At 38.5% G+C, this 23,699-nt stretch overlaps 3 protein-coding genes across 3 annotated transcripts; 1 reads left to right on the top strand and 2 right to left on the bottom strand.

Moving 5' to 3' along the window:
- Window positions 1-4,566: 4,566 nt before the first annotated feature.
- Window positions 4,567-9,194, bottom strand: LOC103215315 (beta-defensin 107A). Its single transcript, XM_007961629.3, has 2 exons — window positions 8,930-9,194; window positions 4,567-5,006 (listed from the first exon to the last, which is right to left on the bottom strand). Exons 1-2 carry the CDS (start codon window positions 8,997-8,999, stop codon window positions 4,864-4,866), a joined length of 213 nt encoding a protein of 70 aa, XP_007959820.1. The 5' UTR covers window positions 9,000-9,194; the 3' UTR covers window positions 4,567-4,863.
- A 4,430-nt stretch (window positions 9,195-13,624) lies between these two features.
- Window positions 13,625-19,353, bottom strand: LOC103215316 (beta-defensin 105A). The gene is made up of 3 exons (XM_007961630.3): window positions 17,161-19,353; window positions 16,779-16,820; window positions 13,625-15,510 (listed from the first exon to the last, which is right to left on the bottom strand). Exons 1-3 carry the CDS (start codon window positions 17,228-17,230, stop codon window positions 15,386-15,388), a joined length of 237 nt encoding a protein of 78 aa, XP_007959821.3. The 5' UTR covers window positions 17,231-19,353; the 3' UTR covers window positions 13,625-15,385.
- A 2,917-nt stretch (window positions 19,354-22,270) lies between these two features.
- Window positions 22,271-23,047, top strand: LOC119618892 (beta-defensin 106A-like). Its single transcript, XM_037983512.2, has 2 exons — window positions 22,271-22,378; window positions 22,800-23,047. The coding sequence occupies exons 1-2, from the start codon at window positions 22,271-22,273 to the stop codon at window positions 22,980-22,982; spliced, it is 291 nt and encodes a 96-aa protein (XP_037839440.1). The 3' UTR covers window positions 22,983-23,047.
- Window positions 23,048-23,699: the final 652 nt, after the last annotated feature.

Below are 23,699 nucleotides of genomic sequence, written 5' to 3'. Positions count from 1 at the left end.
GTCAGCAGCTCACCTGGGCCAGTGGAATGTCTTTGTTTGGATAAAAAAGACCTTTCTGTACCTCAATATAGACAACCAGGGACAGAAGTGCACCATATGAGCAGAATGGCTTTCATAAGAGAACAGAGAGTCCTTAACATATTCGGTTCAGTTCCCCAGAAGAATGAAAGTGAGCAATTTTGAATGGAAATGATTGTCAAATGGGAACATAAACTACGAACATATTGGCAACAAAGGAAGTTCAGCAACAACACTCCTTCAGTTTCAGTTAAAGTGATTTACGCTAAGTTGATAAACCAGTTGGTTTAAATGGTCACAGGGCATTTTGTCTGTGACACCTCTCTTGACCTCAATGACTCCAGTCATAATTAGTCTAACCGCACATGTTCTAAACTCACACACATCTTGGATCAGGCTATAGAACTTAACACATGGAATATTCATTTGCTGTACATGTGTCTGTCTACCCAATAAAGTCTGAGCTTCTGTTCCTGGGGTTGAGCAAGGTGAACCACTTGGTCATGCCCTCTCCATATCTCATTTACAAATGAAAAGTGCAACACAGTGATATGCCACTGGACATGAAGGCAGAAATCCTGGATTTGAGCCTAGACCTATTTCTGCAACTAACTGGAGGTGTGGGACAGAGATCAATGGATCTCAGATGCTTCTGTGTTCAGTGATCAACAGGTCTAAAATGTCACTGTGCAGGAGACTTAATTGGAAAAGTCATTTTACAAATTTAGATTCTTAGCTTAAGAGATCCCAATTTGAAAGTGTTAGAGTGGGGCATAGAGCTCTAATTGTAAGTATTCTAGGCTTGTTACACTGATTATAATTAATCAATATAGTTCTGGAAACTGGGACTTAAGTGATCTCTAAGGCTACTTCTAGTTCTAATATTTGAGTGTTCTAAGGATTCATAGACATCTGAATATAAATCTTACACTAACTTTTATGGTTTGTCAGTTCATGTGTGTGTGTGTGCTCATGTGTGTGCTCCTACATCATGAAAAAGTAGAACTCTTCCTTTACTTCATGCAAAGTTCAATCCACAAATTATAAGTAAATTTTAAATAATTGGTAGTGAGGATGAATTTGTTAACACCAAGTTTGACAGAGTAAGAGTAGAGGCTGAAGATAATAAGGCACTGATCTAGAACAACATCAGTAAGGAGGAAGAGGGAAGGAGATAATTGCATTAAGATTTACAGGGATTAATGAGCAATTTATGCAGATTTATGTCATGAGTAAATTGTGTGACTTATTCAGAAAAGTAAGCATTCCTGAGTAAACCTCTACTTTTAACCTGAATGTCAAGTAAATGATAACAATATTTTCTAAGGTTTGGAATATTAAATGAAGACCAGATTTGAAAACAAACCAATAAATTGCAATAAAGACATTACCTTTGAAGTGCCTATCAGAAATCCACTTAGAGTAGCTCAATAAACTTAAATTGGATATATAAGTAATGGAAGGTTGAAAAGGCACAGAGATAACCACACAAAAGAGATATCACTTTTAAACATAGGAACAAAGGAGTAAAGGTACTCTTGGGGGCTACTGCTCAAAATTCTCTTACTTGTACGTAGCTAGAGCTTGAACCTATGAGGCGGGGACACAGTACCAGGTGCCCAGGTCTCTTAGTGGGGTACACCACATAAGTCAGGCTTAAAGTTTTAAGGGAGCAATGCTCAATGACTGATGTGCAGGCAAATGAGGCAGAGGCACTTGATAGCCAGTGTTCAGACTTCTGAGGAGGAGACATGGTCCAACAGGTGCGTGGATAGACAAGGTGCATAGAAAAGCAGATTGTAGCTCAGCTGGTCCTCTTACAACCAAGGAGGTAGAGCTAAGATGCTGCTGGTCCTTTTCTAGCACACTTGTGGGGCTGCTGAAAAAGTGGAAAGAATATAAAGCCTGAAGCGTGGAGCCAACCATCTGGTGCCATTGGAATGCTGCTGACAAAAACAGCAAAGGAACAGATGCCTTCACTCCTCGTTTTGTTTTCCACTCTCCTGCTAATACCTTTCATTAAAGGTGCTAACTGGCCAAGAAGTATGACAAATGTAGTTTTCAGAGTCTCAACACAGCACCACAGAGCAAAGAAGTCACAAAAGTAAAGCAGTAACACCATGTCATTAGTACATAAAGAGTGGGAACCAATGGAATGGAGGAGATTGTTTAGAGATAACACGTTTAATAAGAAGAGAATGAAACATAGGTGAAAGCAATCCCAGCCAAGAGAATATTAGCAAGAGTCAGCAAAGAAGACTGAGAATGTGTGGAGAAGACAAAGAGAAATGTCCAGCAGACAAACATTCTTACAGGCAGAAGAGAGAGAAATTAAGGTGCAGGAGATAGATCACCTTGTAAAATGTTTCAGAAAAGGCCTGAAAGATGAATACTGGCCATAGGTCACTGGAGTTAGCCCTGGTAATTTATTAAGAAAACAACTACTATTAAGTGACTAAGGAGGTACCTGGTAGCTTTACAAAGAGAAATTCCATTAGTATGATGACAGCTAAAATAATCTTCTTCTCCTTCACCTTTTCCTTCTCCTCCCCCTCCCCTCCCCCTCCCCTCCCCCTCCCTCCTTCCTCCTCCGCTTCTTCTTCTTCTTCTTCTCCTTCCTCATCCTCCTCCTTCTCCTCCTCCTCTTCTTTTGAAACAGGGTCTCACTCTGTCATCCAGGCTGGAGTGCACTGGCTCACTGCAGTCTCAACTTCCAGGGCTCAACCCCCAAGCAATCGGGACTGCAGGTGTGAGCCACTACACCTGGCTATTTTTTTTTTTTTTTTTTTTTTTTTTTTGAGACAGAGTCTTGCTCTTGTCACCCAGGCTGGAGTAGAATGGCATGATCTTGGCTCACTGCAACCTCTGCCTCCTGGGTTCAAGTGATTCTCCTGCCTCAGGCTCCCGAGTAGCTGGGATTATAGATTATAGATGGGATGCCTGGCTAATTTTTATATTTTTAGTAGAGACAGGGTTTCACCATGTTGGCCAAGCTGGTCTCGAGCTCCTGATCTCATGATTTGCCTGCCTCAGTGCCACAAAGTGCTGGGATTACAGGCGTGAGCCACTGCACGCAGCCTAAATTTTTAAAACTTTTTGTAGAGATGGGGTCTCCCTCTGTTGTCCAGGCTGGTCTTGAACTTCTGGGCTCAAGGATTCTCCTGTCTTGGCCTCCCAATGTGCTGAAATTGCAGGCATGAGCCTCGATGCCTGGCTTTAAGACATTTCTATAGGTTGAGAAGGAAATAGGGTGTGAAAACACTGGAGACAGGAAATGTATGCTGTATTTCCAGTCATTTGACATTGACAGAGAAAGAAGAGGAAAAAGAAAAAAAGAAGAAATGAGAAAGCCTAAACACACTTAGATTCTCAAAGGCAGTTAGTTTTATGTGAGACAATGGATAAGGAATTTCTAGGGAAAATGCAGAAACAGAAAAATCCTCTGATTGAAACAGATAACTTTACATAATTTCCTCCAGCATAGTTTTAAGAATAAAAAAATTAGCACCATGAAGACAAGTGGCAATACCAGAAGATCTTTCAAAAACACATTTTATTTCTTATTTTAAAACATTTTACACATTGTCTTATTCCAGATATTTTTTCTCTTTTATTTGCATCTCTATAGGAAGCCAGCTTAATTGAATAGAGAAGAAAATTTTCTGGAGCAGCACAGAGGGATTTTGCTTCTTCTGTTCTGGGAGGGTGTGCTATAAGTCTTCTATGATGAAATAGTCTGTGATATATGCTTTCCTCTGCTAGAAAGCTGGGACTCCAAATTTTGGCAAATTAGGGAAAAGGCAAGCCTCGCTTTGCCATTGTTATCATTGTTATCATCTGAAAGGGCAGAGATTGCAGGATCACAACAGAGATTTTAGAAAGTGTCTTTTTTTTTTCTTTCTATGGTTTTTTTTTTTTTTTTTTCAGTTTGTTTCCATTTCTTCCTCCATTTAACTGTTCACCTGAACACGCTGAGAAACGTTCCATCTTTAGGATCACCTTTTGTTGTTCTGTTATCCTCCAGCATGCTATTTTGTGGACATGCTAAGCAGACAAGTCCAGAAAGCCCAAAGTTGGAATATAAATGTGACTAAGTCAGTAACTGTATAATCTTCTTGAGTCTCACTCTCCTCATTTGTAATAAGGGCATTGAATTCGATGACCTTTGGGGAACTTACTGCTTCAGAAACCCATGATTTGATCATTGATCAAATGGCCAGAATGAAGATGTTGCTCCATCTACAGTCAACTTGAATTTTGATATGGGTGCATTTCATTCTAAAACTTGATGTTTTAGATCTAACAGGTAAATGAACAAGACTCTAAACAATTCCTACCTATAAAAGAGAGAAAGGAGTACATGACAGTGATACTGCTGAAGCAGCCACAATTAGCATCTGGCAGGTATTCCCTTTACTGAGAGGTTCAATCTGCTCACATTATAGATATCAGAATCTTGGCACAGAGGGCCCAGTGTCCTACAACTGTTTAAAGCCAGAGCTATAACTTTAGAACTCAATTCACCTGAGTGCCAGTCCAACCATTCCATTCCATCTGTTTTATCTATTTATCCAATGGCTCACTTTTTTATAAAGTGAAAAAGATCATTAATAGGCCCTGTGTCAGGAACTGACAGTGCAGAGGTCAACAAGATATAGTGTCTGCCTGGAAGAAGTTCACAGCCTAGGAAGGGTATCTCCCTGTAGCATTGGAAGCTGGACTGACGTGGTTTCAGACAATTCAAACTTTGCAGATCAAAGAGAGACGGTGCAGAGAGATTTGTCCCACTGATATCGCAGCCAGAGAATCTTCACCTCTTTCATTCTTGCAGCTGGTGCTTAGTTTTTAATGTTTCTTTCTGCGTTTGCAGCAATATGGTGTTAATTCAGCTCTACAGCCCCCAATCTTTACTTCAAAGGTAAGACATTCAGCTTCACAGTGACCTTCCATTCTCTTACAAATTAGTGCTCTATGAATTGCTGTCCTGGCTAAGTAAAGAAAGCAATTTGTCTTTAGTTATCTATTAATTAGTAACTACAAGATAAAATTACATTGCCCAGGCCAAATTCAGACTTCCTCATTACCATAACTCCTAGAGACACAGACTATAAACCTAGAAATTAGAAAAATCAAATGTTATCTGAATAGTCATGTCTGAGCTCACACCCCTGGTACAATATAATCAATGTCCTTATTAAATAGCTAATTGGAAAAAACAGAAAAGATTTTCATATGTCAAAATCATATCTAGCTTGTACAGAAACAGAATGTTTCTTCCAAGGAAGGTGACCAAATACTTTCTAATTCTGATGAACCATCCTTATCAACAGATTTTTTTTCCGTGTCTCCAAACAGTCTCTGATTTACAGCAAAAGTTAAAGATTGTTCTGTTACATTACAGGCAGACCAATAGTAGATCATATGCCCTGGCATATGGTTTTGGAGTCTCACAGTTTTAGGTAGAAAGGTAAACAACATGATGCTAGTCCTTCTCAATTTACTGTGCAAAGAACACCAATGGAATCATGTATTTAGTTCTGGCAAGCAAATTTAGAGGGACATAGGCAATGTGTATTCATTCATAACAGAGATTAGGTTGAAGAGAAAAAATATATGTCAAAACAGGAACTTTTTTAATTGGTAAGATACATTCTTAGGAAAAAGTAGTGGAAGAAGTAGCAGTTATTCTCAAAAGGAGTAATGTTTATTCCTGGAAATAACAACTTTGGGGAAAGAACAGTACATATTAGCTGCCATATATCTGAAATATTATCATGTGGAATGTATTTTGTTAGTGCCAAGTTAAGGCAAAGACTAATGGAAAGAAATTTCAGGGACTTAGATTTCTGCTCCAATTAAGGAGAAATGTTTAAATAGTCCAAAGTTGAACTTGGGATACTGTGAGCTACAGATCACTGAAATTTATTAGGCATCTGGACAATCAATTGACACACACACACACACACACACACACACACATATATATAAAATCATGTATAGGGTGTTGAATACTGAATCATGGCAGAGAACAAAAAAATAAGCAGAACAAATGACAGTTAAACAATAGTAAACTCTAACATAACATAGAGTATGTGCCTGCCACTGCCCAAGCAGTTATATAGAAAGATTGTTAAACTGTCCCAAAGCAGTTATTTTTACTTTCAGACTTTTAGTCATAGAACCTCTGGGTTTCTCTGGACACATGAATATTTAGCTAATCACATCAGCTCCTAGCTTCCTATTTCTATATGTCCACATAAACAAATCTGGAAAAATGAAAAAGGAGTGGAATAATGTGAACTGCCTCTATGTAATCTTAATCATGTTCTATACTTTCTAACCCTGCCTGTTAGAACATCCTTGGAATCAAATAAAAGGGTCAACTGTTTAGGATGGCAGGGTTGACCTTCAGCCCAAATCACAACAAAGCTCGGTGAAAGAGAACCTCTACCCTCACCTAGCCAACTTAGCTATTTTTGGACTTTTACATGGAAGAGAAATAAGGTTTTGTCTTTCTTCAGTCACTCTATTATTAAGATTCTTGATTATAACAAGTTAGTTTCTAATTAACATAACAAGTTTATTCATCTTCAAAACAATGCTATTATTATCATTTATAGAATGGAAAGTAAAACAGAGGGTACATTAGACTCATGCAGTTTGGCCTAACAGCCTATGTTTATTGCCTTTTACATAGATCATTAAATTCACTTCTAACTCTGAGGTTCTATGTGATTATGGTGATGGTAGTGGTTCTAATTTGTGCCCAAACCATGCTTATTATTGTAATTCAAATACATCTGAGATGAGTTTTGTGGACAGGGAGCTATTATGCCTCCACATCTATACACTGATCTGAATAAATTGGAGTACTGATTAAAGTGGGTGGGGAAGACACTTTAAAAGGAGTTTATCTATCCCGGAGCATTGTCTGACATCTATGAAAAGATGCTGAGGGCAGAAAATAGGGAACTGATTCTCAGAGACTTTCATGGAGTCACTGAAACTTTCATGGGGTCAAGGAGGTCGCTGAAATAATGGAGTCACTGAAACTTTCATGGGGAAATTGTTCTTTGGCTCTGTTCTTTAGTTCTAGTCTTGTCTACTTCCAAATGTGCAATACAAATACTACTTCTGTAGTATTTGCACTACAGAAGTACAGTACTACCAGGAAACCTTTCTGTATTTCCTAGATAGAACCAAGTTTCCACATCTATGGCTTCTCTTTATACTTTGCATCTTTTACGGCACTTGTGAAAACTGTTTCATATTAAAGTTATTTGTGTATTTTCCTGTCTCATTGATATACTTACTCATACAAGGTAAATGTATTGAAAGGTTATTTACCACTACAGGCAATGTCTTTTTGAACACAGAAAGAATAGACTAATAACTTCAAGCAAATTAAGGTCAATGTCCATGCTTTAATTATATTTTTACCTTTTTATTTTACCTACCTTTATCGTAGTGGACAGAACAATTTCTTACAAGTGGTTAGCACACATTCAATATCTATTGGTTTTCTAGGACTACTGAGGACAGAATGTATAATAAAGAAATGTAGGGGCCGGGCGCGGTGGCTCAAGCCTGTAATCCCAGCACTTTGGGAGGCCGAGACGGGCGGATCACGAGGTCAGGAGATCGAGACCATCCTGGCTAACACAGTGAAACCCCGTCTCTACTAAAAAATACAAAACACCAGCCGGGCGAGGTGGCGGCGCCTGTAGTCCCAGCTACTCGGGAGGCTGAGACAGGAGAATGGCGGGAACCCGGGAGGCGGAGCTTGCAGTGAGCTGAGATCCGGCCACTGCACTCCAGCCTGGGCGGCAGAGCAAGACTCCGTCTCAAAAAAAAAAAAAAAAAAAAAAAGAAATGTAGAAATTCAGGAGCCATGAAGGAGCAGACAGAGGGCTTCGTGATGCATGGAGAACCTCTAATAGGAAGAGCTTCACCACCGAAGGAACGAAGGATAGTTGAGGAGGTATGGACGTAAACATTTCTTAGGAACACAGTCGTGGTTGTATCAAGCAAAGAGAATCTCAAAGATGCAAAGACTTAAGAGATTAGTAAGCAAGATGTTAGTTTAGTGCTTTTAATAGTGTAATTTTCAACCAGTGTGTGAAAGCCAAAAAGTCTAAAATAATTTATGGATAAGATATTTGGACCAACAACTCAGACCTGAAAAAAAATTAGCTGTCTGAGGATCTAGTAACACAACTTCAGTTTAATTTAGACTACAAAGGCTGTACTTCCCTAACTTAACAAATATGTTTGGCATTTGCCTTGGAGATTTTTTTTTTTTTTTAATTCACTTTGGAATATGCTGAACCTGGCCCGGCCCCTGGCTCATGCCTGTAATCCCAGGGCTCTGGGAGGCAGAGGAGAGGCAGATCGTGAGGTCAGGAGATCGAGACCATCCTGGCTAACATGGTGAAACCCCGTCTCTACTAAAAATAAAAAAAAAAATTAGCCGGGCGTGGTGGCGGGTGCGTGTAGTCCCAGCTACTCGGAGGCTGAGGCAGGAGAACGGTGTGAACCCGGAAGGCGGAGCTTGCAGTGAGCCGAGATCGCGCCACTGCACTCCAGCCTGGGCGACAGAGCGAGACTCCATCTCAGAAAAAAAAAAAAAGTGCTGAAGCTGCGTTGCAGATTATAAAAGGAAGAAAGAGATCTAAAAGTACAAAGAAGTCTGAATTCCTTGGCAGAGCTGTTAGGGAAGTTGACTAGATACTATTAAGGTTGGAGCGTCCCGGTCAATGTGCTCCCATTGTTTTGTGTCTGAGCTCAGGAAAAGATTTTCAGTGACTGGTTTGCCTTGGAACCTTCAACTTTGTAAAAGTTGAGCTTTCTTCTCAAAAGACAGATCCTGAGCAGACTGTCATCTCTACCTCTAAAAGAATTTCCCTCTTACCTTGGAAAATTTGAGCAAGAAGAATGAGTGCAGCAAAAATAAAGAAAAATATTTTCATGGCTCCAGGCATCAGGGGAGAGCTGATGAAGGAAGTGCAGTAGCTGGAATCAAGCTCTTTTATCAAGGGGCATTGATTAAAATATGTTCTACTGCCCTGAAGGGGCTGGAAGTCGACTTTGGTTTGTAATGTTCATTGGGAACATACTATTTTCCATGCTCCACTGATTAATGCGTGGGCTGATGGATCAGATTTTATCTAAATCACATTTATGGGAGAGAAATGCAGAGAACCCTGCCTTTCTGCCTGGAATATTCTATTCTGTGTCTTTGTTAAGACTTCTCTCATTTTTCCTTCAAGTGTTTTCTCAAGTATTACCATGTCAATAAGATACATAGCCACCAGCCTTTTCCTAGTACGTGATTTTACATAAAACCTATTCTTAAAAAAAATTAAAACAAACAAACAAAAACCTTTAATTTTAAGTTCAGGAGTACATGGGCAGGTTTTTGTTTTGTTTTTGTTTTGTTATTTTTTGTTTTGACGCTCTATTGCGTGGAGTCTGTTGCTTAAGGAGAAAAGGGTTAATCCATCCAAAATACATAAAAACCATTAATATGTTTTTATATTATTTGATTTAATTAAAGGGAGAAATAGACATTTCTATATTTATAGCAGAACATTTTTACACCAGTCTGTCAGCAACTGATAGAACACAGGGAAAAATTAGCAAAGTCATACATGATCTGAACAATACCACCATTCCATCGACTAAATTGATATTTATAGAACACATCATAAGATAACTGAAAAATACACATTTTTTCAAGTACATATGATACATTCATACAAATAAACCATATGCTAGGCCATAAAACAAATATTGATGTGTTTAAAAACATTTAAATTCTTCAGAATATATTTCTCGCCACAAGGTGATTAAATTGGAAATCTATAAAATAAGCTATTTAGGATATTTCCAAATATGTGGAAATAAAGCACATATTCGGAAATTCTAGATTGTGTATGCATCAAAGAATAAATAATGAGAATAATTGGAAAGCATTTCTATATATCAAATTTTGTGGAACACAACAAAACAATGACTTTGAAAGAAATTTGTATCCAAATACTTATCGTAGAAAAGAAGAAATGTTTAAATCTATGACTTAAAATTTTGCTCTAAGAATGTTAGAAAAGGGAACAATGTAAGCCCAATTATACACAATAAATGAAAAAGAAGTTGTCACTACAGATCCAAGAAACATTAAAATAATATAAAAAATTTGTCAACATGTATATGCCAAAACATTTCACAACTTACATAAAATGGAAAAATCCTCTCAAAAATTTAACTTACCAAAATTGACACAAGAATTAGCAGAAAATATAAGTATTTCTATATCCCTTAAAGAAATTACATGTTATTAAATGAAGAATGGCTTCTGCTTAAGATGTAGAAATATGTAAAGAAAATCATCCCACACAAAACAAATACACAGAAAAACACATGACAAACTGCAAATATTCAGTTTCTTGAACTCATTGGAAAGCTAAGGTCACAAGTCAGCCACCTACCTACAAGTATAAGAAAAGACAGGAACCTCCAAAAAATGAAGAACATGAGAGCTTGCTCACTGAAGTGGATTACCCCCAGAATATGATTTAAAAGATTTCAAGTAAAGTGTGTAAAGAATTGCTAAGAGCAACTATAAACTAGAGAAACAATATAAACTTCTGGAGTCACAGACAAAAGAGAAATTCACACCAATGTCTAATGTCTTCTCCATAGACTCAGCAGGTGCTTACAAAAAAGATCAGAGTATTTCATGGTGTAAGCTGGGTGAGGGGAAGAGTAGCCACTGTGAGAAAGAACGAAAGCTTGCAAGAATCTTTCTCTTATATGGAAAAGAAAGTCTTAATTTCTTAATTAAGAAACTGGAGGAAGAACAACACTTGTTTGTACAGCACTGGTGAAATAAGCAATCTAAAAAATGCAAAACAAAATATTAAAGCTAGGAGAACTAGGAGAAGGGAGCACATTAAAAAACAAAAACAAAAAACATCCTCTACTTTGTCAACAGAGAAGGCATATATGCCTCCTGCCGGTAGAAAGATGACAGAATAACTGCAGCAAACTTCTCATCAAAAAGTATGCAAGCCAGGCCAGGTGTGGTGATTCACGCCTGTAATCCCAGCACTTTGGGAGGCCAAGGTGGGCAGATCACTTGAGCCAGGAGTTTGGTTTGTGACTAGCCTGGGCAACATAATGAGACCCCATCTCTACAAAACATACAAAACATCTCTACAAAACATACAAAAATTAACTGGACATGGTGGCAGGCACCTGTGATCTGTCACCTCAGGAGGCTGAGGTGGGAGGATCATTTGAGCTCCGGAGGCAGAGAATGCAGTGAGCGGAGATCATGCCACTGCACTGAGCGTCAGAGTGAGACCCTGTCTGAAAAAAAAAAATCGAGGCAGAAGAAAATGGAATAATATCTTTACAATGTACTAGTGAAGTCATTTGGTCCTGGGTTTTACTATGTGGGAGTTTTGTTAGTGTTATTATTATCAGTTCATGCACTTTATTTGTTATTGGTCCATTTTAGACTTTCTATATCTTCTTGAATTAGGTTTGATATGTATGCATTTCTAGGCATTTATTCATCTAGGTTATCAAAATTGTTGCCATACAATTGTTTACAGTATTGCTTTATAATACTTTTAAAAGAATTTTCCTAAGATCATTTGTAAAACTTCTCTTTCACTCATGATTTTGGTAATATGAGTATTCTCTTTTTTTCTTAGTCAGTCTAGTTAGAGGCTTGTCAATTTTGTTGATCATTTCAAAAAATAAATTTTTGTTTTGTTGATTTGTTCTATTGTTTTCTTAGTTTCTATGTCATTTATTTCCACTCTAATATTTATTATTTTCTTCCTTCTGCTTGCTTTGTGTTTAGTTGGCTCTTCCTTAATTTTCTTGAGATGGAAGATAATTTATTGATTTAAAATCTATCTTCTTTATAAATATAGGCATTTGCAACTATAAATTTTCCTTTAAGCATTGTTTTAGCTGTATCTCACAGTTTTGGTAAGTTGTTGTTGTGTTGTGTATTTTAAAGTGTTTTGGGGATTCCCTTTAAAATATTTTCTATGTTCCCTTATGTTTTCTGCTTTGACCCATCATTTATTTACACTTGTGTTGTTTAATTTCCACGTAGTTGTGACTTTCCCAAATTTCTTTCTATTATCCCATTGTGTTCAGAGAACATACTTTGTATGATTCCTATCCTTTTAAATGTATTGAGGGAGCTTGTTTTTAAATCTAACATACAGTCTATTCTAAAGAATATTTCATGTGAACAGAAGAAGAATGTGTATTTTGCTGTAATTGGTGCAGTGTTCCACAGATGACTTTGAGGTCTAATTGTTTCACAGTGCTGCTCAAATCTTATATTTCCTTGCTAATCTTTTTTCTAGTTGTTTTGTCTATCATTAAAAGTGGTATATTAAAGTCTACTGCTATTACTGTTGAATTCTCTATTTCTCTCTTCAATTCTGTCCGTTTTCCCTTCATGTATTTTGGCACTCTGTTGTTAGGGGCATGTGTTTATACTTGTTATATTATCTTGATGGGTTAACTCACTAACATTATAAAATGCCCTTCTTCGTCTTTAGTACCAATTGTGTCTTAAAGTTTGTTTTGTGCACTATTAGTATAGCCACTACAGCTCTCTTTTGGTTATTGTTTGTATGGCAAATCTCTTTCCATCCTTTTACTTTCAGCTTCTTTGTTTCCGTGAATCTAAAGTGTAAAGAAAAAGTGTTCCCGGACCAGACTGAGGGTCGGGCTGCTATTTCTCACGGCCCAATAACGAGATGCAAATAAACTGGGGAGGAAGAGAACTTTTTTATTTCTGCAACCAGTTACAGGGAGAAGGCCTGGAAATTATCACCAGACCAACTTAAAATTACAAAGTTTTCCAGAGCTTATATATCTTCTAAACTATATGTCTATATGTAAGTGTGCATTCAACTAAAGACCTAAGTTATTAACTTCTTTTAATCTGTACCTAAGGTCTGAGTCCTGAACACCTTTCTCTAGAGCCTCAGTAAATGTACTTAATCAAAATGGGTCCAGGTGCTGGGGTTATTACCCTTATATTGTCTCCTGCTAAATCACTGATGTTTAGGGCGTTCCTTCAGACCTCCCACAAACTTGTTTAATCCTAAACGAGTCCTATTAAGAACTCCTTAATTATTTTGTCATGCTTTACGGCCCAGGAAAGGCCTAAGCAAAACTCTTGGTGGGATTTTGTTACATTCCAGCCTTTATATGAGGGCACTGGCTTTTTAAGCTTTTAATATTTAACTTAACCACTTAGTGAGTACTAAAACAGTTGTTATGGAGGCTTGGATTAGTAGACCTGGCCTGCCACAAAAGGGGATCATTTGTGACTAGGTGAGCACCTGTGGGAAGTGTCCTCTGCAGCTGCCATCTGGATGCTACATGAGGTCATTATCAGGGCACAGCTACTGGTCTACCACGTTGTATGACTTTGAGACACTCACATGAATCTTTCATTAGAAGAAACTTCAACTAGGTTCCAGAGCATTTTTTTAAGATAAAGCAATGCAGTATTTGGAATGAGTAAGTAGTATTCCAGTTTCATGGTGTTCTGTAAGCTAGCAGCTGCATTTGCACTGTGGAGACCTGAGGAAGAGGAGCATCTGCGAGCAGATAATTACTGTGAACTGGACTCTTAAGACCAAATACCCTACTTCCCACTTCCCTGGAGTAATTCTTGTATAAATGTAGGAAACACTCTAGGCTTCTTGAGGGCTGTGTTTCAAATCTCTTTTGGAGAACAGTGGATCATATGTAAATAGAATGAATCTAAAAATTGAATCAATCAAGCATTAAAAGGTTTCCCCCAATGGATAGTTCCAAAGAAAGAATTTAATACGTACAGATAAAGTGTTGGAAAAGATGACAATGCAAAGTGGGAGCAATGAGGCAAACTTACTGATAGTCACAGCTGAAATCTCCCACTGCCCTAAGGTTTGAGGAAAAACGGAAGGATTTGTGTGAGCCTGGGAGCAGCACTAGCTGGCAGAAGCTAAACTTGCGGTGGGACTGCCAAGTGAGAGCAGAAGACAGAAAAGCAGGTGCTTTGCTGAGCGGGAAGAGCCACTGCTGGAGAAGAGAGGGAGTCGGGGAGAGATACACACTGCCCTCCCTTCTTCAGTCTCCCATTCTCCTAGGAGACACTTACATTGACCAAAACCAGCCAGAAGTCAGGAAGCCTAGAAAATGTAGTTTGCATTTAATAGTTCCCATTTTACTCAGCAAAGCAGAAAAAAACAAGGAACAGATTTGAGCACAAAGAGACAAACAATAGGCCCAAATGTTAAACAAAACATTGTTTAGTCTCATACGTTAAAACTAAGTAACCAAGTTCAAGTCACTGGTCATAGGGCTGGTAATTTTGACCTTTATTTTGTGAAGCTGGATTTTATTTCACAAGGCAAAAGTTATATAGTCAACCATTTATGTACATTCTGTGTTGAACATTTTAAGTTAATCTCTAATCATTTTCTTTCACAGGTAAATACACCATAAGTACTAGAATCAATGAACGACAGTATTTAGGCAAACCAAGAAACAATGTGAATATAAAAATAATGTATTTGATAGAGTTATTACTCCATTAACATAGTTAGTACATACAGATGGATACACAGAACATGACAGCAATGTGCACACCAGTTACTGGATCCTAGCTGTGGCTCTGAAGAACTGACAGCCTCTTGAGCCTCAATATTTTCAAATATAAATAGGAGTAATAAAACCTACCTCGTAAGGTAATCATGAGTCATATGAGAGAAGTATGGAAAATATTTCATAAATTATAAGGTACTCTACAAATACATAGTAGTGGTATCTGACTGAGCAGATACTAGGTACACGTTTTTTTTTAAAGGTCATCTCGCCCAGCGTGGTGGCTTATGCCTATAATCCCAGCACTTTGGGAGGCCAAGGCGGGCAGATGACCTAAGGTTAGGAGATCGAGACCAGCCTTGCCAATATGGTGAAACCCCGTCTCTAGTAAAAATAGAAAAATTACCAGGGCATGGCAGCATAAGCCTGTAGTCCCAGCTACTTGGGAGGTTGAAGCAGGAGAATCGCTTGAACCCGGGAGGTAGAGGTTGCAGTGAGCCAAGATCGAGCCACTGCACTCCAGCCTGGGTGACAGAGTGAGACTCCAACTCAAAAAAAAAAAAAAAAAAAAGTCGTCTTTTAAAAATAATAAAATAAAAATAAAGAGAGAAAGAAATGAGACTTATTCTGAGACTCACTCACTGTGTGATTTGGATAAACCACATAACTTCTCTTGAACTTCTTTGAATATCCAGGCCTGCTTCTACGGCCATAAGTGTGCTGGTCTGGTTTGTCACATCTTCTGTCTGCAGCAGAGAAAGTTCAGCCTGCATCTTCCATCGGGTTTCTCATTCTCCAAGCACTCCTTCCTGCATCTTCCCCGACCGAGCTTGCACGACTCACAGACAGCAAACCCCCCTGTGCCAAGAAACAGCTGCTGAGGGAACTTTCCAGGAAATGTCTAGAAATGGGGAACATGTGAAACACCACCAAAAAAAGGGAGAGTTCGTATGTATGATTACAAGGAATATTTTCAAGAATGAGCCCAGAGTTTTCAAAAAGAGTTCCTACCTTTTGCAGTAGGGAGTTGGGGAGAGTTAATTTTTAAGCAACAGATCATCACAATTCCTACTCTCCAAGTGTTTATCATCTTGCAGGGATCAAAAGTAAACCACAGGCAGACAAAGAGACACACGTATTACAGAACTATAAAAATACATACCTGATATGACTGTGAAGTTTGCTAGACAAAAATGGGAGGGGTATATTGTGGTTTTGAAAAGATCCTTGAAGATGAAGTTAAGAAACTTAGGTTCAACTCTTGTTTGGGCCTAGTAATCGCCAGGTTCTTAAGGTCCACATTCTCATTTGTCCAGTGGCCATTCTAGAAGCACCTGACTACATTTTTAAATCAGTTTAGGGATCAAATGGAATATTATATGCAAATATTTTTGTTATAATAATACCTACCACATAGGAGTGTTTTGAGGATTACATAACAAACTCCGTGAAAAGTTTTTAACAGGATGCCTAGTACAGAGCAAACACTCAAGTACTAGTAGCAACCTTAATATTTCTCACTTTGAAATTCTGTCTAAAACCTTTTCAACTTTGTCTACAATATTTCTTTTAGTTTTGTTTACAATGTGCTTTCTTTCTGTGTAAGACGACTTCAAAGAAAAAGAAAAGATCTGGGGGCTATTGGTTATGAATAGCTTTTCTGCAATGGTGCTGAGTTTTCATTGAAGCAACCTCACTCTTTAATTTGAGCTTCCGTCAACTAACCTCATACATTTGTGACATATATTATTACCAGACTTAGAAGCAGAGCTTGCAAGAGATGGGCAGGCATGTTCACAGAGCAGTGCTAATTGGCTGGTACAAGACTAAATCTAAGAACTTGGTTTAGTGAACACCAACAGCTAGTGGGAAAAGCCACTGAGTCCAAATCTCTATGGCCAAATTACAGTCCAGTCACAAAGATATTTTTCTACGAAATCAAAAATATCCAAATAGTATCCTTGGAACAAGAAAAAGAGAAGAAGACAAGTTAGTGAACTGGTTTTTCAGACAATTCTGTTTCCACCACTATCTCTGTCCCCTCTTTGTCTCCAGACATCAGAGAGAGCCAACAGAGCCAGAGTTCCTAAAAGAAAAAATAATTATATAGAAGATCTTTAACTTACCTGATGGAAATGGTTCGGAAAACTCAAGTCCTGCCTGGCACCCTAAATTCAAAACAAAATACATTTTGAAAATTAAAATCAACACAGGAATTAACACTGTATAAAACATTTCCAACTCCACGTGTGACATGGTATATCAGGAGACAGTAGATCACAGAGTTGCAATCTTTATTCTATTTCTCAAGGCCAGCATTCCAGGTAACCAGCAAAAACAAATCACAAAAAATATATACTATATGCAGTTTGCTCTTAGAAAATGTCACTGTAGGTCTAAGAAATTCCCATGACAGGCACCATGAGAGCTTGACCATTAAGGTCAAACATCGAAGAATCATCAGGCTTTATAATCTGCCCAATCAAAATCCCATCCATTTTTATTTACCTGATGGCTGTTGAACCAAAATGAAGAATACGGCAAATACAAAACAAAATGTCTTCCTGATCAGGGCCATCTTTTAGGGAAGACTCTTCAGAATAGAGATTGGGATTTCCTTGAGAAGACCCAAACGAGAGGCTCATTTTTATTTAAAAGTAACGAGGAGATGCTCTTGATCAGTGAAGCGAATCAATAAAAGTACAATTATATGCTCCATTTCCCAGGATCAAGGGATGATATCATGGATAACAACGCTTGGCATCCAGAAAGCCTTTTATTTTGGGGAGCCTAACTGGTGTAGTGGAAAGAACACCAGGCTAGAAGTTGAAAGAGCAGGGGCCATGCTAGTTTCTGCCATACTAATGCAGGGGCCGGAAGCTAGTGACTCCTTTCGTCTCTTCCAGCTTCTGTTTTCTGGGAGAAGATAAGAACCCACTCACAAATTCTGCTTGCCTCTCAAGGTTTTGTAAGAATCTAGTATGATTATAACACAGAAGTGTTTTGAACATGTGGAATGCTTAGAAGGAGGCCTGGTACCATGTAAGAACTCAGTAAATGTGAACTCTCACTTTTCTAGCTTTCATTTTTATGGTCTACAAGTATCACAGGGAGAAAAGGAGGGGTAGCAATCATTTTGTCCAGTTAGTTCTGAGTCCCCTTTCCTGTAAGATACCACTTCACACACCAAAGCCATAATTACTGCATATTTTAAATTCATTAAGGAAATGGGTATTGGCCCAGATGTGTGGCTTATGTCTATTATCATAGCTTTTGGGGAAGCTAAGGCAGCTGGATTGCTTGAGACCAGGAGTTCTGAGACCAGCCAGAGCAACACAGTGAGACCTTGTCTCCACAAAAATAAATAAATAAATAAATAAATGTTTTTAATTTGCTAGGCACAGTGGTATGTACCTGGAGTCACAGCTACTTGGGAGGCTGATGTGGGAGGATCACCTGAGCCAGCAGTTTAAGGCTGCAGTGAGCCATAAGCATGCCACTGCACTCCAGCCTGGGCAACGGAGTGAGATCCTGTTTCAAAACAACAACAACAACAACAACAAACACCAAAAAAACACACAAAAAAAGTGGAATGAAAAGCAAGATTTATACCATCTTCCCCTCAAATAAGTTCTGCTTATTCCTACCCTGTTGTCTATATTTACGTGATGTTCTGTTCTTCATTTCTGTAATGTAAAGTAGAAAAATTTTTAAATATAGACTACAAAGTATACGACTTACAAAGTATATGACCTTGGATAGGTTGCTTAATTTGATGAACCTCAAGTTTCCTAACCCTTAAAATGAATATATAATTATGGTACTTAGTCACAGAGCATTTAAGAGGCTTGCTGAGATAAGGTATATAAAGTACTTAGCAGAGTTCCTGGCTACTATCACTAGTACTACCTCCACATTTCTCTCTATTCAGCCTTGAACCTAAGTTTTCTGTAAACACTTTTTCAAGTTCATTAATTCACCATGAACCTTTTCTGACCTATGCAGGAAGGCACTCATTTTTATGTTGCTGCTGTGACTTGCAAACAATTTAGATTCAGAATCCAAGCTAATGCCTGTATACATAGGGGATAGGGCCGAGTCTCCGGGCTTTCAGCTTTTAGGCATTTTGTATAGCCTGCATCAGGACCAACCTCCTAGGTAAATGCCCAGTGCAGTCACAGCTCTCTGCCTTAACTTGGGGTTTAATGCTCTGCAGTCACTGTTTTGAAAGTCTTAATAACTTTACCTTTGAATATATGCATTGTAAATAAGTCTGATGGGACAGTGGAGCATGCTCTGGGACTTTGGAAGCATGGCTTATGTGCACTCCAGACTACCTTTCCCTTTTCACCTTCCTGGGAGTATTCTTAGCCACTCGTCCCTCACTTTTGGCACCTGGGCCCCACTTGGCCTCCCCCTTACTATCCTCTTCCAGCAACCATCCACCCCACAGTGGCCTGGCTGTGAATATGCAAAGGACTGGAGTTGAGTGTCTAAGCCCTGAGTGTCTAGGGCAAGGCATGATGGTTACCAGTCCCTTGCTGTGCCAACGGTGCCATGATACAGGTGGGCAGCATGGCAGGACCCAGCACAAAAAGCGTGCAGCATACAGCAAGATTCACATTTTTTAACAAATATATGCTTAGGTCAAGCCCTTTCCCAAGTTTGCAAAGCTCAAAAAGACTGAATCTGGAATTCAGATTCCACCTCACTACGGATCATCAGCTCTTAACTGAAGCATTGAGATATTGTATAACTACTCTCATTTTACATATGAGTAAACCAAAAGCTGTTCAGAAGCACAGCCAGGATTAGAAATCAAACTGCTGGACTCCAGATTTTTTTACTTTTTCTGTGTCTGCCTTACTCTGTCCTCCCTTCATCCCCACTTTCCTTCTTGAAAACTTTCCAGAATCAGAAAAAAATGATGAGCTGTAGACTGAGTGACACCCACTGAGACTGGCTGGGCTCTGCGCAGCAGAGCGTGGAAATCCTCTCGTTTCTGATAAGCCTCACTGATCAAGATGTTACTTGGTCTGGAGAAATGTATAAATGCGGATGTTTGCTGCTCTTTCCTCATGGACACGGCGCTGATCTCTCAAGACACTCCCAGTCATGAGGACTTTCCTCTTTCTCTTTGTTGTGCTCTTCTTTCTGACCCCAGGTAAAATGGGCATCTTTACAGGGAAGGTGATCGGAGGCGGTGTCCCAGAGAGAGGGTCCCCTTCAGTGAACCCCTGGGTGTGATCAACCCATCTACTACAAGAGGTGATATCCCCCAACGCCTCTTCTGTAATTCCTTTGCATTTTACATTCTTATCTAGGAGGGGCTGTCACAGGTTTGAAAGAGTAAAGGAAGGCCAGGAAACATGTCTTTTGGCATCCAGTCTCATGCTCACTAACAAAAACAAAAATTGAAAAAAAATTAAAAACAAGGATAGCAGTCTATGAACCTTTTAAAACATAGTTATGGTAGAGATTGAGACAGGTAAGGAGGAGAGAGAGGTAAGGATCTGAGCTTAGAGACACCTATGCATGCATGCCAGTCATGGCAACAGGTAAAGCAGCATAACTTGGACTGCCATTTCTTAATCACATATCATCAAGCCACGTACTGTGATGAGAGTTTCACATAAAATGCATCTAGTCTTCCAATGCCAGTGCCTTTAAGAAAAACTCTATCCTACCTCTAATTTAATGGCAGTTAGAGAAAATCCTTTTGGGTTTGAAGGTCCATTTTACAAATTTTATTACAGATGCAGAAATTGTGCCTCAGATGGGCTGCTTCTCAGAGTCATATAGATAACCAAAATGAAGACAGGGCAGGAGCCCAACTGTCTTGCCACAGTAAGAGGCATTAAAGACACCCTTCCCATATCAAAACTCTCTTCACTTTCTCCTGCTCCTGGAATCTCCGATGGCTCCAATTGTATCCTCTCCAAAATGAAGGCGTAAGACTAGGCTCATGTGAGCCTCCAGAGACCTAAAGAAAGGGATTCTCAGAGCCCACAGTAAGTCCCAATTTGTGCCAGATGCCAGTGATATACGATCCCATGTGTAATGCTCAACTTTTCACATCAGCTGCTCATAGCTCTGGTCTGTTTTGTGACAAGCCTGTGAGAGGAGATTCTGTGTCAGGACAAGAGGATATAGGACCCACAGTGACCTATGCTGTATTCAGGCCACTGGCTTTGATGTGCACGTTGGAAACTGGCCAGAGGTATCTCTTTCAGATCACTCATACTTATTATATAATTAGTCAAAAATAGATGTTTATAACTATAAAATTATCTATTAGATAATACTATAATTATAAAATTATAATTATTTACTATAATTATTATATAATTATAGATTCTTATATCTATCATTACATAACACTTGTTATATAATTATTAATCTAATAATTATCTATTAGATATACTATAGTATAATACTATACTATAATCGAATTTAGAGAAAATCTTTTTGGTTTAGTATAGTATTATAGTATAGCATAGTATATACTATAATTATTTACTAGTATTATAATATGGTATTATACTATAACATTATTATAGTATAGTATAGTATACTATAGTATAATGTAATATTATATTATAGTACAATATTATACTAGTATTATATACTATATAGTATTATACTAGTATATATACTATATATATATATATATATATATATTTTTTTTTTTTTTTTGAGACTCTGTTGCCTGGGCTGGAGTGCAGTGGCAATCTTGGCTCACTGCACTGCAACCTCTGCCTCCCAGGTTCATGCAATTCTCCTGCCTCAGTCTCCTGAGTAGCTGGGATTACAGGCACGTGCCATCATGCCCGGCTAATTTTTTGTAATTTTAGTAGAGACGGGATTTCACCATGTTGGTCAGGCTGGTCTCGAACTCCTGACCTTGTGATCCACCCGCCTCAGTCTCCCAAAATGCTGGGATTACAAGTGTGAGCCACTGCACCCGGCTAGATACTATATTATACTAGTATATTATTACTAGTAGTATTATATACTAGTATGTAGTATAGTATATATACTAGTATAATACTATAGTATACACTTTTATACTAGTATATGCTATAATACTAGTATTTTTATAGTATATATTAAGCTATACTATAATACTATACTAAACCAAAAGATTTTATCTGAATACCACACTGTAGTCTATAGTATAGTATATTAGTATCTGCCTTACAGTAGGGCAGAGAGAACATAGACCCCTGGCAGTGAGAGCCAGAGTTCATCGAGCTTTGAAATAGTGGAGTATTTTCACTTATGAACTGATGTGCTCATCCTGGATAATGCTGGCACTAATCCATCTGGCTGTAAGTTTTACGTAGAATTAGGCACCTGTGAATTAGGCAGCTTTATATGTTGACATTAAATATATGTACATTATAGTATAGACATTAAATGCAATCTCTGTACATCTGATGCCTTCATTATGTATACACAAATTGGGCAACTCTAAAATGTTGATCCTGGTAAGATGTGCTGTCTGTCCTTAACTTGAAGCAGTTTGCTCTTGAGACTGCTACTGATAAAGCCCTAAGGTGGAAACTGGAATTCTATGCAAACTGAACACAGAAAATCTTAGAAAAGCATTCCGAACATGCTGCACCCTCCTTCTTTAAAGCACAAGTTTTCCACAGTCGATGCTTTGGTGGAATATGGAGGAGAAATCAGGCTGAGCCTTCCAAGCAAGTTTCTACCTAGCACAGTAAACTCATTTTCTTTTTGTATCTTTATCCCTTCCTTTGCTCTGGTCTGGAGCTATCTCCTCAGTCTCAGCTCCTGCTCTACTCTCACCAGGTAGCAGCCTCTAAGAGTGTACCGGGAAAAGTAGCCACCTCTGCGGGTGTTTATGGGAACCAGTTGATAATTATCCCCAACAGATTTCGATCATAGAACCATAGCTTAGGTTTCCCAAAGCTCCTACACAGCTTGGTCTCAAATGCTGAAAGACAAATCTATTCTTTCTGGTATTTTACCCTGTGTGACTACAAGACTGAAATATCAGACAAAAATCAGGTCCCCTACCATCTCATATACCAGTAGAATATGGCACTATGACAGCTGGTGAAAAAATCTTCACCAACTAGTCATACAACTGTATCTGGTAAACACACGTGTCTGAAAAGGGAATTAATCCAAATGGCTCCTTCCCTCGTGTAGCCAAGAATGCATTTTTTGATGAGAAATGCGACGAACTTAAAGGGGCATGCAAGAAACATTGTGAGAAAAATGAAGAACTTACTTCTTTCTGCCAGAAGTCTCTGAAATGCTGTCGGACCATCCAGACATGTGGGAACACTATAGATTAATGCAGAAGATTTAGGTTTCCAGAGAAGCATACATAACCTAGCTTCATTTTACTCTTGCCTCTACTGTAAGCAGACACTTTAATAAATATAGATGACTGTCTTTGCTCAGTTTGTCAAGTGTTTCATTTAGAAAGAAGAACAACACTGCCTGACCTTGATGCTCCCTCCATCCTGGTTTGTTTTTCTATCATTCTGGGATAAAGAAATTGTCCCAAAGCCATATGATATTTTCCTTAAAAGAGGACTAGAAGAGACTAGAAATCAACAAATCTCTAGCCTGTACTCAGTCAGTTGGGCCTTACTAACCTATTGAGATGAAAGAAGTAAACAAAAGTAAAGGAAAAAAAAAGGGAGAAAGTGAGGTAGAAAGAAGATGAATAGGTAATGAGCACACTTTTAAAAAATTTTTACCATTGTGCCATATGCCCACATAAATGAGCACACATTTACATGAATAGCTACATGAACGACAAATTGATGGATAGGCAGTCCATTTATCGAGGACTTTTATGTGTCACACACTCACCTGTCTAAATTAATTATCATGACTCCATGTCTTTAATTGGGACTGATTAAATATTTCCTGTAGACTTGTTCTCTCCACGTAAATCTGAGATAAAATTTGCTGACAGGCAGGGGGGTTGTAAATACCTCTATGATTCTCAGTAACTCCAGTGATTTAGATCCTCTTCCCCAAATCCCTGCCTACTATTTTCC

This window comes from Chlorocebus sabaeus, chromosome 8, assembly GCF_047675955.1.
Source record: "Chlorocebus sabaeus isolate Y175 chromosome 8, mChlSab1.0.hap1, whole genome shotgun sequence".
NCBI classification, from domain to species: Eukaryota; Metazoa; Chordata; class Mammalia; order Primates; family Cercopithecidae; genus Chlorocebus; species Chlorocebus sabaeus.
The sequence above is the reverse complement of the archived record's forward strand: the minus strand, read 5'-3'. Positions and strand labels throughout refer to the sequence as shown.